Below are 19831 nucleotides of genomic sequence, written 5' to 3' on the forward strand. Positions count from 1 at the left end.
AAGGGACTTCTTGTACAGTTGTTCTGTACCACTGAAAACTAAAGGTTTACCACAGTATCTGCAGCATTCCCTGCGCTAAGCACTTGCAGTGTAAGCACCAAGGTTCTGCTGACCCCAGATGTAAACTGACCCTGATGCACATGAAGATAACATCATGAAGCGCTTACCTGTAATTTTGTCTCTCACGAGCTTGCAGGATTCAATTTCACCGATGCTCCCAAAGAGACTCCTGAACTCCTCCTGGGTCATGTTCTGGGGTAAATAGTTGACTATGAGGTTGGTTTTGCTGTCATCTGTAGCAGCCCCTGTCTGCATGGGGGAAGGGCAGTTTCTACTGTTGCTGGAGGGTCCATTGGTTGTATTGGAAGTAGGGCCATTCGACACCTGAGGCTCCATGGTGCTAATTATCTACATGAAAATAAAAGGAAAAGAGAAAAAAACCCCCTTAAGTTTCATAGATACAATAGCTATTTTTAAAGATACTTACAAACGAATGAGTAGGTAGCATTCATGGCCAATTTAGATACTTCAACAAAAAAACCCGGCTTGATTCCTCTGTTATTGTTGCAAAGTAGGTCATGCTAGTCTTTGGCTGTGAGCATATACTAAGATGCAGTTAAAAAACCCTTCTTTTTTTGTTAATGCGAAGCTGATTTCTGCTTTCATCACACAGCCATTTTCACAAATGTAAATTTAAACCACATAAATTTAATTATAATTTAAGGTAATAATCATAATTAAAATTATAGTTCCATTAAATCAGATGAAGTAAGTGTATGGCTCCATATGAAAAGGTAAAATATTTTACCTATTTAATAACTGTATCACAGAGTGCAATGACAACAACATTAACCAGGCACAGTCAATCTGCAACGTGTTGTCATTCAGACTGCTTTCAATTAATAAACTCAGTGTCCCAAGACATACCATTTACCAGTTCCAGTGATGACCTATATTCTCCAGTTATATTTTTCACTAACGAACTGACACCTCTTTAAATAATAAAGCCCTGGATTTGCAATCTTCAGAGATACAAAGGTCTTCAGATATTTACTGGAATCACAAAGGTTTAATCAGAGACAGGCTATATCAGGCGCAGGTGCAGGCTGGGATTTTAACAAGCACGTCTATCTGGAAATGTGAAACTCCCAATTTTCACTGAACAGACTCAAACAGACCTTTCCAAAAAATGACAAAAAAGAAACCCAGCTTAGCAAAGTGCGTGCAAGACAGTAGCCCCATTGTCACCAGTGCCACCAGTCACGTGAGTAAAGCTGCCTGCATGTTTATCTGCAGAATACAAGTTTAAATCCAAAAACCTCACAGGCAGACAAAGGAAGCAGAAAAAACATGGGTACTTCAAGCCTTTTCTATAGGAGGTATATGCCTCTACTATGGCTTCCAGCCTGCCTTCTGTCACCAGCAATGACAAGGGAAGGACATCATCTTAGCCTCAGACATCATCTTGGCCTCAAATCTAGGTAAATTAAAGCAATGCAAACGGTGGCTTTTGCTGTCTACTGTGGAGTGCGCGATGTGCAGCTTCACTGGTGTTTCGTATCAAAGAGCATCCCTCGGATGGGCTCACCATCTCTCCATCAAAGACTCCGAGAGTCGACAATGCAAACTGATGCTCTGGGCAAGAGACTGCACTGCCCAGGGACAGGGACAAACAGGGAGAACTGAGGGCTAAGACACCACACACACTGAACCTCGTGTTCATCCGATCCTGTAATTATTGTAATTACCCAAGACTTAATTTGCTTTCTTTTTTAAATCCAGGGAGGTACGTGTTGTGACAAATTAGGCCTATAAATCAGGAGGATTGGGGGGGAACACACACCAAAAAAGGGGTGTCTATACTAAAACTAACTGCATGAGGGAGGCTCACGCAGAACAGGTCATATTCTGGTCAATTCTATTTTTATTTACTTATTTTTCTTAATTGAAATGCTCCAGTATTAGTTTAATGCCACATCTAGGAAACAATCCCCATTTTCATCAATGGAAGCAAGTTTTGAATTACCTTTATTACCGAACCCAGGAATAGCCAACTTGGTTTTAAACAAAAAGAAACCTTTCCACATTGTGCTTAACAGAAAGGCCTTTAGCAACACAGCAAAATCATTGTGAAAATTAATGCTGCAGGAATAGCAACTTCTTGAAAGAAATCAGCACATCAAAACCAGAATCCCCCTGCCAATTTTACCAGCCACGTGGCACCCAGCACTGCTGACATCTCTGTCATGCTGTACCAGCCCCATACACCCTTCCTTCAAGACTTTCCCTTTTACCCAGTATCAGCCATCCTTCCTTTTCTCAGTCTGATTTCATACATGTATTTATTCACACGTACTACTAAACGGTTCAGATGCTGCTAAATCTGGTTAGCTCGGGATTCCAGCTGGAAGAGCATCCTTTGATCTCAGCACCTCCGTGACCCCACCACAGACACTGACGCCAACTCTGAGCTTTGCCAACAGCCGGCGGCAGGGTTGGGGTTCTGCACCCCAAGGCTAATGTGCTTCAGCAGAGCACTGTGTGCTTGTGTATGCTGTATCGGCATCCACTTGATTAAAACTGGGGGGGAAATTCCAGTTCTGATAATAAGATGTAGTCAGAAGATGACTGAAGCAGCTGATACGGTTAACTGCAGCTTCCCATGTACATTTAAAATCATCTGACCATATCCTTTCCAACATAAAAACCCCACAAGGTAAACCACAATTTTAGGGGCTGATCCTGCCCCTCCTAAAGCCGACATGAGTACCACGCCACTGGTTTCAGTTACAGCAGAAGCAGGACTTCAGCACAGCGCACTGAGGAAGGTACATCGTCTATTATTAGCCACAGACACAAAAGCTATCTATAGTCCCCCACAATAAACAATAACGCTGGATCTTTTAAAATCTGTGAAAGAAAACAGAATTTGGAACTGGCTGGTGTCCTACTTACGCATTTTGCAAATGCTTTTTAGTTACATTTTCAGCATGCTTACCTTCCACACCAAGCAAACAAACAGAATTCAACTCAGATAATTTAGCACATTCAGAACATTAAGCTGCTCTGTAAAAATCTGTTCTTGAACAAGTAGATTTCCTCCTATAATACTTCATCAAAATATCTTGGCACAAACTAACATTGCACCAGGTGCCAGGTTTTCTCCTAGTTATTCTCACTCAACTCCAATTAGGTTTTCCTGAGTTTTTTCAATATTAGAAAGGAAAATCAAGGCACTTATTTGCCCTTCAAATTATTGCAAAGTTGTAGGGTACTGAAAATCGATTTGCTATGTATATATATATATATATATATATATATATATATATACACACATAAAGATATAATGGATAGAGGAAAATGCTGAAGAATTACTAAATATGTTTCTGATAAGGTATTTTATATATAATTTCTTTTTTTACTGCATAATTTTAAGTCTCCATTTACAGAGTGATTTTTGTGCAAAGGCAGATATGCACCAGAGCTTGCATTCAAAGTTCTTATGGGCACAAAGGAATAACACTTATTTTAGATGTACATACTGATCCACATCATTAGTAAGCACTGGAATTATTGATGGTAACCAAAAGGTAAGCCCTAGGTCTCCTATCCAAACGTTCTGCCCTCTCCCCTACACATCTGAAGCTCATACCCACTGTTAAAGAGTTCAGTGTGCATGCACTGGGACATTTATTGTCGATGACTGGTTTTAATATTAAGTAGTTGTTGATCCCATGTCAGGCAGCAGATTACATAAGAGCAACATTATTTATTCAAAGACTAAATTTCAACATGCCATTTTGCTGTCTTTCTTCTATCCACAACCCTAAGATTTAGATTTTTTAATTCAATACCTGTATCACAATATGAACATCTTTGAAACAGATGCTCTAGTTACCTGGGCACACAGTTAACTTTCATTATGCTTTTATTACTGGTAATAACATTTTCTAACACATGAAAGTATTGGGTTGTAATTCAATTCTACAAAAATATTTAAGGAGGCTGTAAGTCTGTCTAACTCTTCAAGGGCTTCTCTGGATACGGGGAAAACAAAGGTGGAAAACCCAACAGTGACTTAAACCCAAAGTCAATTTTTTTAAAACAAAATATACTCTTATCACTTGAAGATTAATATTACACCTCTATAGACGCCAATTAAAATTAGCAACATCCCTCTGCTTTTGTATATCTTCTCTGACCCAATTTAGGCAGCTACTACTGGTCTCGAAATATACCAGTGCAAACGTCATGTGTGATGACATTCACATGCTACCGGGATAAAGAGGAATTTTGTTTCGGGTTTGGGGTTTTGTTTTTCATTTTTTGGCAACAACCTGCCAGACTCTCAATACTGCATCACCATGTTCTATACAGAGGATAGCAGTACCTCTGAAGAAGAATAAGCTGCAGTTACTGTTGATAGACACTGATAATTTAGCCACCGATAATTTGAATATTCTATCTTTAGAACACTGAAAAAAAAATACTGTCTGTGACAGAACTTAAAGACTGCGATTCTGTAAGTTAAAGGCAACCCATATTTCAATTTCTGGATGTATTTCATCAGACTGCTGCTTTTAAAAATGACTTCTTGGTGTACTACTTTTCTCACTATGGTAATGTATCAGCAAAGTATGAGGTATTTTAGTTTGACAGATTTCACAAAGAAATGCTTTGTTGCTCGGGAAGACAGCATAAGCTTTGCCAGTTTCTGCAAAACACTGCTTACCAAAAGGCTTGGTATAACCCCTCCTACAAAATATCAGCGACAAATATCCATTATAGCAACTCCTACATCACAAATAATGTTTCAGAAATACTTCTGTTATAGCTGCATTATTTTCTTTTTTTTTTTTTACAATTAATTCAATTAATTCCAATTTATCCCTGCTGAAATATTAGCTTCAACAATAACACAAAGAATACCTGTATCTATAAACACAACTATTATAGTGCTTAAACAAGCTGGAGTAACAGACATTAATCTTCAGTTATTACAGTAAATATGTGACATCCATCTACCATTACAAAGCACAGTTAATGAATCATTTAGAAAACTACCCACAGACTAAAGACAGTCTTATCTCCCTACTGCATGCATAAGCAATAGCCAATGGCTCGATAAATGTAAATATTCATGCTTTATATCTGCAAAATTTGTTCTCGGGAATCTAAAAGAAGGCCTGCATGTTGAACTGAGAGACTGTCACATACGTACACTGAAAGGAGCTTGTATTCAGCAAATGAACACCCATTCTTGTTACCCTAATGACGTATACACCACTGCCCATATTCTACAACAAACAGAAACGAATTTGAGATGTATGGAAAAAACCCAGTAACGATTAAAAATCATAAGAGTGTTATTTATAAGCACTGAAGTGTTTTTAAACATACCACAAGCAATCTTTTCCTAAAACTCAAAGTCTGAATAACATTATAAAAACTGGAGGGCTCATGCAGACATCCCCATTTTGAGGGCTTAGAAGTTAAAAAAAGTTATCTATGAATGATGAACTGTTCACAGCACCTAAAATGCCAAGAAAAATGATCATGGTAAATTACTCCTCATGAAGAATTCATGAGGTCTAATTTTATATTATTTCTAAGTGTTCATTAATGAACAAACTCGGAACATTCTCCCATAAAAAAGAATTTAGATAAATAATGCAAAGCTCTTACTTTATCTAAAAAAAGCTCTTTAATTAGCATTGCAAGTTGTTTGCTTTTACAAGTGAAAACAAATGGTGCCATGGCAGAGGTCCCACAGCCATCTCCTCAACAATGATGACAAAAGGAGAAACAAACAAAACCTCTCAAAGAAAATGAACGTAGATTCACAAAGGTTTTCCTTCTATAATGTGAAATAGCCTTTAACTCCCAGCTTATCTGCTCTTCTGAATGGAAGTCAGCACAGCACAAGTCTGTCCCACAAGAACTTCTTTCTCTTCAGGTGAAGAAAACCCCATTTGCAGGAGCTGTCTGACTCATCCATGCACCCGACCATCTGCTGATCTGTACATGCACAGCCATGCCAAAGCCAGAAGGCTGGTCCATAGGTGTGGAACCCACAAACAGATCCAAGCTCAGCTCCCTTAGCCCTGGACCAGCCACTGCATGCCCCTGCTCCACTTTCAGGTGCAGCCACTGCTTCTCACTTGGAGGGGGATTAAGCACATCTCTACAGTTTTGCAGAATGAGGCACTGGATTATAAGATCTTCAGGAGAGATCATGTTGTCTTCCCATACGAGTGTTAAAAATATAGTGATTTTAAGCATTCATTGGCTCCAAAGTGTAACTTCAGCCAGAGGGAGAAGTAGGTGCACCTGAACCTCACACACGTTACATGGGCTTCTTTCTGAAGTGACCTTAGGAGAGGCAAATGATGCTCAGTGTGCAACTCCAGTACAGATTCCCTTCTCTGTAACACAACTGTCAGATTTCACTGTCAATTACATTTTTATTAAAGCTTATGTACTGCATTACTAGACTTTGCTATTATTTACCTAATAAATACATCATGAACACGAAATAAAGGAGGACAATTAAACTTTTGAGTCAATCTGCCTGGAGGCAAATCCAATATCCCAGAACTAAATCATTATCTAACCTTCCATATTTTGACATGCTCCCCACTCATACGCACTTGTACATGCCCCATCTTTACCCTCCTTTGAGTAGAAGTCATATTCAGTATTTTAAATATAGATACAGCTCAGAAAGCTAGAAAGCTCCCTGGGATAGAGTCTTCTTACGAAAACCTGGTTTCAGACAGCACTGCACTCAGGGTGAAATGGTGTTCAAACACTGTCAACAAGTTCACATTTATGGGTGCCACAATAACTGTACAGAGCACACAAGTGATCCAAATGGAGAAGACAACAAATGCATTCATTTTAAGAGGCAAGCTCCAGTTGAAATAAAGGAGGAAAATTATTTTCTTTAATAGCTACATTTATCCAGATCTAGACCATTAGAGGCTTTTGCGTGAATATGCTGAAACAAAATATCTGTCCCCAATCTGCAGTGAAATGAATGCAAAGTTTATTGGCAATATTACTTGTTATCACAGCAGTGCCTGAAGGATATAACTGATACCAGCACCAAGTGTGCTAGATGCTGTACAAATGGGTAGTAAGGGCAGGGACTGCCACTGTACCAAACACAGTGACAAAAAATAGAAAGGCAAAACCTGTTATTTTTATTTCAAGTTTTGCAGAAGGGAAAAATCAAACCAGAGGAAAGCATCTAGGCAAACTGCTGAAGTTACACAGTAAGCTGTGACAGCTCCATAACACAACACCATACCCTCAAACCTGGCCCAGAGATTAAGGTCATCACTCCTAACAACTTCTTCAAAAAGCAAAACAGCATAACGATGCACCAAACTGCATTTTCTTTTGAGAGAGAGTTTCAGATAAATGAGTCTCCTGTTTCCATGAAGCATGGACCCTGTAGTTCTGCATTTGATTTCAAGGACAAAAGGGAATGAGTGGTGAAAAAAAAAATAGGAGACACCAAAATCAGTCACAACCCTTTCAACATCAATGACTACTAAAGTATCAGCAGAGGAAACCACTCTCTGAACTACAAGTCCAATAACCACATACAAGATAGGAACAAAGGCATCATATCACACACTTCAAATGGTCTCTTACTCTTCCTGCAGGAACTCTGGGGACAAGAAATGGAAGGAGAACTACAATTACCAGACAAAGAGCTCAGCACTCCCCAAAGCCCAGAGGAAACACACAGGGCTGGGGAGCAGATGCATGGACAAGCACTCCATGCACAGCAATTCCTGGGAAGCACACTAGAAGCGCTGCACTGCACATTTCCAAGGGCAAAAACACTCTTCCAGAAGCAGAATATGGTTATAGCTCTATCATATGTATAACCTCAACTCACAGTATCTGAGGTTCTATATGAACTTCTACTGGACTTCATTTTCAACCGCTGTTTCCAGCTTCACCACCTCTTGTGACGACTATGGGGAAACTACGCATGTCTGAAACCTCAGAGGTGTTTTGGCTATTCAGTGCTCTCCAAACATCTTATGGAAGTCTACAGCAAATGTGCTCAACAGCACTAATGAAGCCATAAGTGAGGAAAAACAGTGTAAGTGATGGCCACAGATGCGTCCTGCTATCCCTGTATGAAAGGGTTATCCTTTTCACTAAGACAAACTGACTTCTAGAAAGGCAGCATGCTGTCCCGCACATAGACTGGTTTCACCAGAATGTACCTGCAATCATTTCTGCCACTGAACATAATTTGCATATGAAGATATGGGAGAACACAGCCTTGATTTCACAGCATTCAAACACCACTCAAACACAGCTTTGGAGAAAGCGAATGTCAAAAACACCTGGAGAGGAAAACGGATGCGTTCCCACTTTATTGCATAGGTTACACAACTAGCTCTACTTAAAACCTCTTAGAACCTGCTCTGTCCCACATGCATGGACAATAACAAAGGCTGTTGGCAGGGAGGTGTCCTACTTCTGCACTGGGACATGGCCATCAATGGCTCCCACCTACCCGCATCCCCAGGGGTCACCAGCCACCTCCACTCAAAGGTCTGCACTGTTTTTAAACTGGAACAAAGGCAACACACTCAGGCTCTGCCTTTTGAAGGAACATCTATTTCTTCTTCAACTGCCCTTCTACTTCTGCCAAATTCATGCCACGCAACTCTGTGCCTACAATTTTACAAGGGCTTTACTTCATTTATTTCACTATTTTGGACTGCTCCTTATTCACTCCTGGATTTTCACCTGGACCTACTATTTGTTCTTACAAGATGTATATGAAGACTACAGGAGTCTGGAAGAAAACCAATCTCAAGAAGTTAAGATCTTTCTTTGACTGGTGCACCAAGCCAAAATGTGATGGAAACATCCTCTTCCTCTATGGGCTGCATTTTATTAGGCAGATACCACGCAGGCAAGTGGTCTTCCAGAGACTGCCTTGTCCCTCTTGAAAAAGAAGGACAGTGACTAAAAAACCCATTTAAAATCTGTGCTAGCAGGGTGATAAAAACCCAGAACCACCACTGAAAACATTATGTGGCAAACCCTGAAAGACTGGAGAGGGTTTCTCAAAAGCCTGGATACTAGATAATAATAATACAACAGCATGGCAGAGATCAACAGCTAAGATCCCCAGTCTAAAGGACATACAGCCTAAAAATACACCGAAATGAAAGCAAAGGAAATTGAGAAAGTCTTTTTATATTTTTGGTTACTTTCTGAATTTTATTTTTAGCTCAGAGTTTGTTTCCTAATCACTACCTACTTGTTTAGTTTACTGAGTACATTTCTGAGCTATATATTACTAATCTGTAACTGAATTATATTACTGACTTGGGAATATATATACTGCACTGCGTGCTGACGCACAGATTCCCACGGGTACGTACATGTTCATGTAAGAAGGAGACAGCTGCAAGTCTTCAGCTGCTGTAGACCTGTCACAATTCCACTTTGTTTTTCCCTTTAAGAAAATAATCTAGAATCATTTGCAACCCGAGAGTTTAGACAGTGAAAGCTGTGTTACAAGCCATACTGAAACCTAAAAACGTCTACTTACCAGAAGGCACAGCAAAGCAAGGACAGAGCAGAGCTCTTCGAGAAGCCTAGGAACACCCAACCCCCCTGCTGCTGTTATTTCTACTGAAGTTCTAGAAACAAAAGCTATGATTTTCAGCAGCCCTTAAGCAATTTAAGATTCATTAATGTTCACCGCAATAGGATTTCAGCTCCTAAGCTGCAAGTTCTTCTGAAGATGTTGCCAATACATTTTTCACGCAAAGACAGGCTTATATTAGGCAGGAATGGATGGTTTAGGAAAACATACGCCACAACCAAGATGTTTTAAGGCTCTGTCCTCAACAGGACCTTAATGAAGACACACTGGTAAATGTAATTAGGGAACACTAATCAACATGTGTACATCTCGACTGCTGGCAACCGCATCTCTATGGATACTGCTGCTTGCAGGGCTAAGCAAGACAGACCCCAAAATAGGACTTAGCTGAACATCGTAATTTATCTCCATCAATACAAATGTTAGCTTACTGCAAAGTAACAGTATATTTCTCTTAGAACTGAACTGCTAATAAACATAAAATTACATCTCTTCTACAAATAACCTGTAACCCTACAGCCCTGTACCACACTAACAATGCTTATGGAAATATCTTAAAGGTCATCAACAGGAGAAAGAAGACGACTTGAGAAATCTCCTGTGGAAAAATGATCAGAAATGACCTTCCAGTATGCAGAGGCAGCTGTTTACTCTGATGATCTCACAGAAATATCTACACAATGGCTTTTAAATGAGAGTAAGTTTTAATGTACTGTATGTGATAAATATCTCAGTAATACTTAAATTCAAATGATCTCACGCATAAAAGCATCTATGCTAATCTCACAGAGCCATTACCGTAGATTAATAATATATTATTCATCAATAAAGGACAAAATACCAAGTACATATGCATGTATCTGTCACAGGTCAGAATAACAGATCTTAATGGCTTATCCTGGACATAAACTCTATTAATCTCTGTACTAAGGAAGGGAAACATGTCCCAGATCAAATCTAACACCCTCCTTATTCCAGTAATTTAAGATGCCTCCTGAAATTGCCAAACAAAGTCATATTCGAACTCACCAATTTCTTACTCAGAATAAAGAAACATACCCTCAACATCAAGAAATAAAAACCCTTTCAATACTCTCTTAAAAAAAAAGTAGCAGATCTCATGGATAACATACTCGTGGTTAAAACCCAATTGTTTTAATGTACCGAACAGGAGCCCAGTCCTCAGATACGGGCACTTGTGGGCATGGTGGGACCCAGGCCATTCCAGCTGTCCCAACTCAAACCCCATACATTATGTTTTGCTTAGGTGTCAACAGGCAACTGGAAGAACAGCAGCGTAGTAAGCTGTTACTAAGCAAGGAATGTCTTAACAGCCTGAACATGTAAGAACAGCTTGAGTATTAAAAAAGCCCAGGTAACCAAGTTAATGTCCTTCCTATTGGCTACCTTTCCCTACAAGACAGCAGTCATACATACTCTTCGAACTCAGAGCTGGATTCACTCCCTCTGTGAGTTTCATCTCAAAGGAGGAAAACTCAGTGACAGAAATGACATAGTCTCATTATTCAAACTAGTACATCACCTAAGCTTCCCTGACCACCAAGGCATTTAGCCTAGGTGTCATGATCCAGCCTGGTGTCAAAACACTGGAGGAGAACATGGCTTCTGCCATGGCCAAAATGGCTAAGTATGGCTGCAAGGCTTCTTGATGATCACACAAGTAACGTTCACTTATGCATATAGCAAAGATTAATGATGGAAATTAAACTCAATTTCTACCCCAGTGAGCATCTACATTTGTGAGCACTTCTTTCAGTACTTGGGTAATGACAAGCACAGACAATAAAAGAAGGATTCTAAAAATATACCACTCTTTTTCCCTGGATTAGTGTGTCTACAGTTAAATATAAACTGTGCTCTATAAATTATCAAACACAATGTCAAATTCTGAAGTGCACTCTGGAATCTCTCACAGAGCACACAAAATACAGAATGATAATTCTGTCCTGGCCCAGTTAGTCTGAAGAACAATATGCTACTGTGCTAAATCATGGAGTTAGCTCCCATCGATGGTCACACTAAAAATGGCCACAGTCACCACCGTAGATGCGCGGTGATTTTTTCAGGACCCTCTGCATCAAGCAATGGGACTAATTCCCTGAACAGCTGCTCTCACAGGAAGGGAATCGACAGCAACGCTGCCACAGTATAGCTGGCACACACATATTAGGAAGAATTTCCAGCATTCACGCTTTCTGCTAAAAATCAACTTCCCCCTACTCATCTACTGCCAGTAACTTCATTTGGAACAAAGATATACAGGGAACGGTATTAGACCTATTTTTGTTTAAGGAACATTTGTTTACATGCATTATTACTTCTTATGGTGTCGTGACAGTGCCTTCTGCTCTACAGGAATAACAGGATTGAGTCTTAGCTCACAAGTTCTTTGGCACATAGTACAGCAAAAAGTCACTGACCACCATTTGAAGATCAAGGATGACGAGTAGAAGAGGATACAAGTCCAGCAATTAACAGTCACGTCTGTAAACCCTTCAGTTGAGCAAAAGAAAACAAATACCCCCAAATATCTCTTATCTCAAAGGCAAATACATTAACACTTCACCACAGTGTAGTGACTTAAACACGGGTTATTTCATGCCGTTTAGTCATGAATTTTGTATTATCTAACATCAAACTCCTGACTGCTATGGGAGTCTACACGCCAGCTTAGGAGGACTGAGAACAGGCATGGCCACCTTCTCCCCAGATTACCACTCAACTCTGTTAAAAAAGGTTTGTTAGTACTTTGCCTGTGTAACTTACTACAACCCTCTCAAACCAGAACTGCTATAAACAGGTTGACTTCCACACACCTTAAATACATCACAGACATCCAGATTTAAATGAAACCATGTATTAAACAAAAAGTATCCCCAACGTGAAATCTTCTGAGGAAGTTTAGTCTAACAATAATTTTCTAAGTCACAAATATCAGTTTTGCTTCTAATAGCAGTAGAGAAATGTGGACTTCGACAACTACCCTAACATACAGCAGCAGAGACAAGGGGATGAAGCTGGTTCCTGGAATTTTTTGTCCTTGCTGGGCAATTAGACATCATGTTACAAGAAAAGTCAGATCTACCTTCAATTATAAATTGTGAGCATTGCTGTCTTGGCTAGTTTTCCAGTATGTGATAACGAGATATTCATAATGGGAGGAAAAATACAAAGGACAAGCTTCCTTCATCCCTAATGTCCTTACAAAAGCTCTTCAACTGCATCCAACCTGGGAGTAAATAGGTTGCAGTGCTCAAAACACAACTGGCTACCCCAAATAAGCGCATTTACAGGGCCACACATAGGGCCCAAGCGCAGTGCTGTTACCTGCTCCAGCAGCAATCTTTCTGGTCTCTGCATGGATGGTCAGATGGGATATTCCCACCAAGCATCCCTCAGGAAGGGAAAAAAAAGAGGAAGCTGTTTGGTTTTCCTTCCACACCTCAGTGAACGCACCCGGGTATGCAGCGGAGTGGCTGGATCTTAAGGACTTGCACTACTGGAAAGGCTCCAGTGGCATTGCTGCCCTCTGCCAACACTGAAAATCACTTACATGGTCAGAGACGCATTACGTGTAGAACCTTCTCGAAGCACTGCAAATGACAGAGCCACCTCCCATAGTCATTCGTGTCTGTTTTGAAACAAACATACATTATACATAACGCCTTTACCTCCAAGAGTTCTCCAAGCCATCACACACACCACCACCCCAATTCTGAAATATACAGGTGCACAGTTCTAGACTGGGAAAGATGCTGACCGCACTAACCGTAATGTCTAAGAGCTTTTGAAGCCATTAAAATATAAAGTTTAAATATTTAAAGAATAAATTTAATTTAGTTGGGTTTTACTTCCAAAATTCAAGGACAAATAATTTCCCATCACAACAGCATCGCTGACGCAATTGCGTGTGCCTTAGCAACAAAGGCGTACTACAGAATTTTATATACATCATGACTTTAAACACTGTCAAAGGCAGGCTTGCATTTTACGGTGCAACCAAACCATTTCCAGAGAGGACACACAGAGGTTTAGCTATTTTTTAATTATTTTTTTACTTACTATTCTGTCTTTTCATCCCATTTAATTAACGATTTCTAACTGGTTCGCAGCACTTCCTGACTGTTACAGATTCTCTTCACTGAGGTAAAGAGTCCTCACGTAAGACAGTCAAGGGTAGAACAATAGCTAAGACAGACTCTCAGCTTCCTCCCTACTTTGTGGGGCCCTAGAGCAGCGATAATGAATTAGGAGCTCTAAAATAGTTAAGAAAAAGAGATTACAGTGACAGAAAATACAGATCAACCCAACAAAGGCTCTAATTCTTAATGAATTTATGCAAGCAATGTAAATGCCACAAATAAGACAATGTTACGTAGTCGCAAGAATTAATTGCGTTCTCCATATAATCTCATCTGAAAGCATTTCATTCCTAACACTGATGTTCCAATGCTATTGCAAACTCTGTCTGAATACTTAAATAAGTAAACAACAAACAAAAGGGCTCATCTTCAGTGCCCCCAAGCTATCATCCAAAACTGGTTATAATTAAAGGTGTGAACAACAGAGTAACAAACCTGCAAAGTCAAGGTTCTGAGAAATTAATGGGCATCACACCACTGCACCAGTTCAAATTTATCACTCATTATCTCCCTGACTAGCACAGTGCTGTTTCACATATTAGTGCCTCCTTCTCTTTCCTCCAAGCCTTTCCTGCCTTTTCTAGATGGCTAATTTTAAACAATTACTGCCTCTGACACATCGAGACCTTTTCTCCCTCCTTTCTTCTTCTTGCTGTAAAGCTACTGACCTACAAAAGCCCCCTGCACCCAAAATATTCCAGCATTTTAGAAAGCAAAGATTGATCGTTTGAGGGGAAACAGCGAGCAAGCAAAGTGTCTTTGAATCTCTGTTTCTACAACATCTTCACTTTACATTATCTCAAATGGTTAAACATACTCAAATGCATAGGCTAAGGCAAGGTACAGGTCCCCATTAAACACTACTTTCATTAGGGTTAAATGTATTGTACTTGTTGAGTTGAAACGTTAAGACTCCTCTTTGCAAAATTCTTTAGAAAATGCAAAATGTGCCTTGCTCTTAAAGTTACTTGGGAGTCCCACACTGTTGGTAACTGGACATTTACACGAACAATTGAAGAGCACTACATTCCGCAAACACCCCTTCCCTCCTCACACAAATCCTAGCATTTTCCTTAAGATCCATTCAAACAAGAAGGGAAGATACACACGCATGAACACACACAAAAATACATGCATATGCATCTCTTCATCCATCCTACTATGGAAAGGAGAAGAGAAAGAGCAAGAGAAGAACAGGAGTGCAATGGAGTAGGGGTGACTTTCCATCACAGATTAGCACATTTTGCTACATCTGGCCTATCCTTTTCAGGGGCACCATGTTTTTTTAACATCACCTCACTTGCAAGAGGACTGTTTGCGCCCACTTCTCCCCCAAAACCCCAATGACATTGAAAAAATACTGCATTGCAGTATTTGCCAGTGCACCGGAGTGTATCCAGTTAGCTGTCCCACAGACAAACAAATGTACGTTTTAATGTGTCCAGGCATGTAAATGAGTTGTCTAGTGGACACAGATTGCCAAAACAGACAAGTGGATTTGTCAAGTTATCTGCATCTCTCTCCCTCTCGCTATCATATTCTCTGCCACAGCCCATTTCTTGCCTGGGGTGTTTGTTGAAATTGTTTTGGAAGTGCAAGTTCCCAAAGAAAACATTAAATTCCCTTGCCAGAATACAGGACCCGACCGCACTTTATCTCTTTGGAAAAACCTCAGGGTGTCAGTGTCTCTAGGTTATGTACCAACAGCATGACAATTACACACAGAAAATAACCTGTGTTTAATTAGCACAATCCCAGCATACCAAGTAGGAAGGTTGAGGAAAAAAAAATTCACTGTAACCTAGAAGATGCTATTTCTAAAAAAATTAATACATTAAATATATGTAAGATTAATGCAACCGGATTTTCTTTCAACAGAGTCACAATATTTAACAGGACCAAATAAAGATGATGAAGACTATGCCAAACCCATTCAAATTGGATTTTTAAGTATAGCCCTTCCAGCTCATTGTAACCATCCTTTGTCACAACAGCTCGGGCTCACTTTGAGAGAGCTCAAAAAGGTAAAATTAATAAAGAGGAAGAAAGCAAAGGAGGCAACCAAGCCATCAACAGTGGAGAGACATCCCTGTATCTAACATGGGAACTTGATCACTGGAGTACATGGGGATAAGATTTTAAACTGATGGCTGGTATGCACGTTGCATCAATATCCAACTGCAAAACTGCATCCTTTCTGACTAGTAGTTCATCAAGACAATTTAAAAGGAAAGAAGAAATGTCATGTCCACAGATAACTATATTTTCTCTACCTTTTTGTCTGTAAAGAAAGAGGTTTCACATTTTAAGCTTTCAGTATCCGTCGCAATCTTAATTCAATTTCACTAACTTAATAGCTGGGTTTCTATACGAGGATTTACAATGCGATCTTTTACATGCCAAAAGAAAATGTCCCTATGTACATGCAGGCTGTATTCATTAATATAATCTTAAAACAAAGAAAAGAGGAAGATCGGGGCAGAAACACGTGCACCATAAAACAAGGATGACATTCTTTTTAAATCTTCGCAGAAACACCAAATTGCACAGAAAATGAAAATGTAACTACTAGCTGATGACTCTTAAAGCAAACAATGCAGCTGTGTATAATAAAAGGCACCCTTATTTATTGTCATGACTAAGTTAACGGGTTTAGAACACAGCACCTCTGTTTTGGACAGAAGAAAAATTATTTTACTCTCACGTACAACTACAATGCATGTCAGAATGCATCTCTGCACATGCACAGCCTGTAAACGGCACAGTTTTACACACGCACACACACCCTCAAGATTTCTTCCCCCCTCTATATTGTAAAGCAGTGCAGTTTTCAGAGGGCCATTCAATTACTTCTTCACAGAAAGGACTGCAGCAGAAGCAATACTTAAAACAAAGCAAATTAAAAGGGGGGGGGGGGATTTAATTTCTTTTAATTCCTCTTTCAACCAAGCACTGCCATTCCTGCCGGAATTAGCATTCAGCGTAACCCTGCACCAGAGGAAGGAAGGAAGTAAAAAATGTTTGAAAATCTGAAGACAGAGAGAAAGGCGTGTTCTATATTCTCGCTTTGCTTCTCTTGTGCCTCCTGATGTGTGATAGATGAGCATTTTCTGGGCAACCACATTTTTTATATCTTTTACGCTACCGTCTATCACTCACTAGTCTACTACGCTTTTTTAACACTTCTAGCACCAACAGCTATTCCCCATTATTGTTTGCCACTACAATACATCACAATTAGCAAAACATTCAGCCACAGTTTAAAAAGTAAAGTTGCCACAAGGAGCCTGACACTGGAAGTGGGTATTTCTCCAGCAGATCTATATAATAGACTGTGGCTAAAGGTGGGGCTGGAAACGAAGTGAGGAATAATCTCATTATTTCTGTAAATTCCGCTCAGCACCTAAACCTTCGGATATGGTGAACTCCCCTGAACCGATTATTCTGCCATATAACCATCTGATTTTGCAAAAATACCAATATCACTTAACACAAAATCACTGCTTAGGGTAAATTCATTCTACCTACTGTTCTCATAGGGACATTTGCTGGAAAATTCTAAGAAATGATTTGCAGAAGCTATCAGCTGTGGGAGTTCACTATTATACCTCTGTCAACTTCATTCAATAGAATTTACATTTATTTTATTTTTTTATATATACTGCCTCCAAGGATTCCTTCCCATCTTTTTTTTTTTTTTTGCACATACAATTTCACAGCAGGGAGGGGGGGAAAGGGGAAAAAGAAAAAAAAAAAAAAAAAGGAGATAACCCTCTTTTGCAGAGGAGAAAGAACAGATGCTTAAAACCAGATTTCTAGAAATCACTGCAAGCCTGAGCCAGAAATGTAATTAACACCTATTTATAAAGAATAATTAAAGTTGTGACTGCCACAAAGAACAGCAGAGATAATCGAGGTAGCCCCTGCTTTTCTTTTTTTCTTTTTTGGAATTTCCCCCCCCCCCCTTTTTTTTTTTTTTTTTTTTTACACTGTTTGCAGTATTCCCACATGATTGCCACCTGCTCCCCCACTCAGCTTCCCCTATGCTCGTTTCCCCGGCAACCTTTCATTGGCTTTTCCTCCCAGCTATCGCTTTCAGTTCGGCTGCTCAGTCTAATCTTATTTGTTTTACACCCATCAAAACAAGCAGCTAGACAAAGACAATCCTGTAAGAATGGGAAAAGACCGTCGCTTTGTTTCCCCCCCCCGCCCCCCCACTCCCTTCCCCGTTATAATAAATATCCGCGGCAAAAGTCTGAAAAACGTTAAAATTAAAGGGGAAAACGGGGGGGACACCCCATGCCCCTCACGCATCACCCCACAGTGCTGGCAGGAGGGACGGGCCCCAGCCCCCCTCCTCTCTGGGTCCCCCATCCCCGAGTCCCTGGCACTTGGTTCTGATCATGCCATTTTGCACAATCTGTAAGGAAAGCACAAAAGAAGGGACGAGGCGAGCGCGTCCGGGCTCCTCCACCAGGAGAATATAGGCTAAAAATAGAAATACTATTTTTCACATAAATGGCTTTGACTTCTCCCGGCATTTAAAACAGCACAGAACAACACGGCTCCCACCCCCCCCAGCCCCCACACCCCGACACAAAAAAACCCACCCCACACACCCTTCCTTCCTTCCATCCATCCATCCATCCATCCATCCATGCATCCATCCATGCATCCATCCATCCTCTACAGCACCGGCTCCATGGGAAACGCAATACCTGGATGTGAGAGGCGATTATTAGGTTTGTATTTAAGGCTGGTGTAATACAAACGGAGATTAAAAGGCATCACCGGCTGCCTGATCCGCCAGGCACATGCGGTACAATGACACCGCGACTGTCAGCAGAGACCATCCTCGCTCCACTGAAATGCAGCGTTCAATGGGAACGCGGCGGAGTGCCATCGTCGTTAGATACGTTAAATAGATATATAGATATATACACACACACACAAGCAGGCATATCCCCCTATAAGAAAAAATAATACCCCCAAACAAGGCTCTCTAATTTTATTTTATGACTCACGATCCACCGCCCCGAACAAAAGAAATCCGCGAGGCACACGAGAAGCGAGACAAAACCCCCACGAGCAGGCTCTCCCCATTCACTTACCATTTTCAAGCCATTCCACTCCATCTGTGATCACAAAGATGGACCCTTACAGCCCCTCACAGAGTCGAAAGCAAAAAGAGCGTTATGTAAAAGCTGACATTCCTTCTTACAGCGCTGCTGCCCAACGATGCAACAAAATCGACATATACTAGGCACTGCAACACATACAAGCCTCCTCCTCTTTTTATGAGGTCACGACAGGAAACTCTTTGAAATACAATATGCAGCATTTACTGAAGCTCATATAAATCACCCTCTTTTAAAATTACCATACCTATTGCGCAGTCCACCAAAAGAAAATTACCAATCTCGAGCCCTTTTTTTTCCCACCCCCCCCTTCCATCCACCATCCCCCCATTCTCTCCCCCCCCCCAACCCCCCCCCCCCCCCCAGGATTTTGCTCGGCATTTGTATCTCCAAAATGTCAATGTGGAAATTAACTCCCTCCCCCCCCTCCACTGCCTAAAAAAAAAAAAGCCTCTTCTTCCTTTTGCATTTCGGTTAGCCACATACCAGCCTTGCATTAGAAATGAGCTCTTTTCTCTTTATTCTGAGAGAAATCGCGATTACCTTAAAACGACAAAGTACATCCTTTATTAAAGGATACGCACACATTAAATATGAAAGAGAGGGAGCGAGGGAGAGGGAGAGAGAAAGGGAGAAAGGGGGGGAGAAAGGGAGAGATCATGTACAAACACATCAGTAGCAGAAAAACTAAATGCATGTGAAAACACAGACTGAGAATGATGCAGATTCGGGGAAAATCTGGATATGTTAGCTTCTAGATCTACCTCTACATAAACCCACTACGATCCCATCTTTAAATCTACTAATACCTACCATAACCATTCTTAATGGCAAATATTGGGTCTTGAAAGGCTTCAACTCTTCTACAGATTTGCTAA

At 40.4% G+C, this 19831-nt stretch overlaps 1 protein-coding gene across 2 annotated transcripts in view; it reads right to left on the reverse strand.

Moving 5' to 3' along the window:
• The window catches only part of ELAVL4 (ELAV like RNA binding protein 4), an 83768-nt gene that overhangs the window by 42777 nt on the left and 21160 nt on the right, over positions 1-19831 (reverse strand). For both annotated transcript variants that reach the window (XM_065673376.1, XM_065673377.1), the window contains exon 2: positions 168-408. In XM_065673376.1, the coding sequence (XP_065529448.1) occupies positions 168-408 (241 nt within the window). The remainder of the gene's footprint in view (positions 1-167; positions 409-19831) is intronic.

This window comes from Lathamus discolor, chromosome 3 (genome assembly GCF_037157495.1).
Source record: "Lathamus discolor isolate bLatDis1 chromosome 3, bLatDis1.hap1, whole genome shotgun sequence".
NCBI classification, from domain to species: Eukaryota; Metazoa; Chordata; class Aves; order Psittaciformes; family Psittacidae; genus Lathamus; species Lathamus discolor.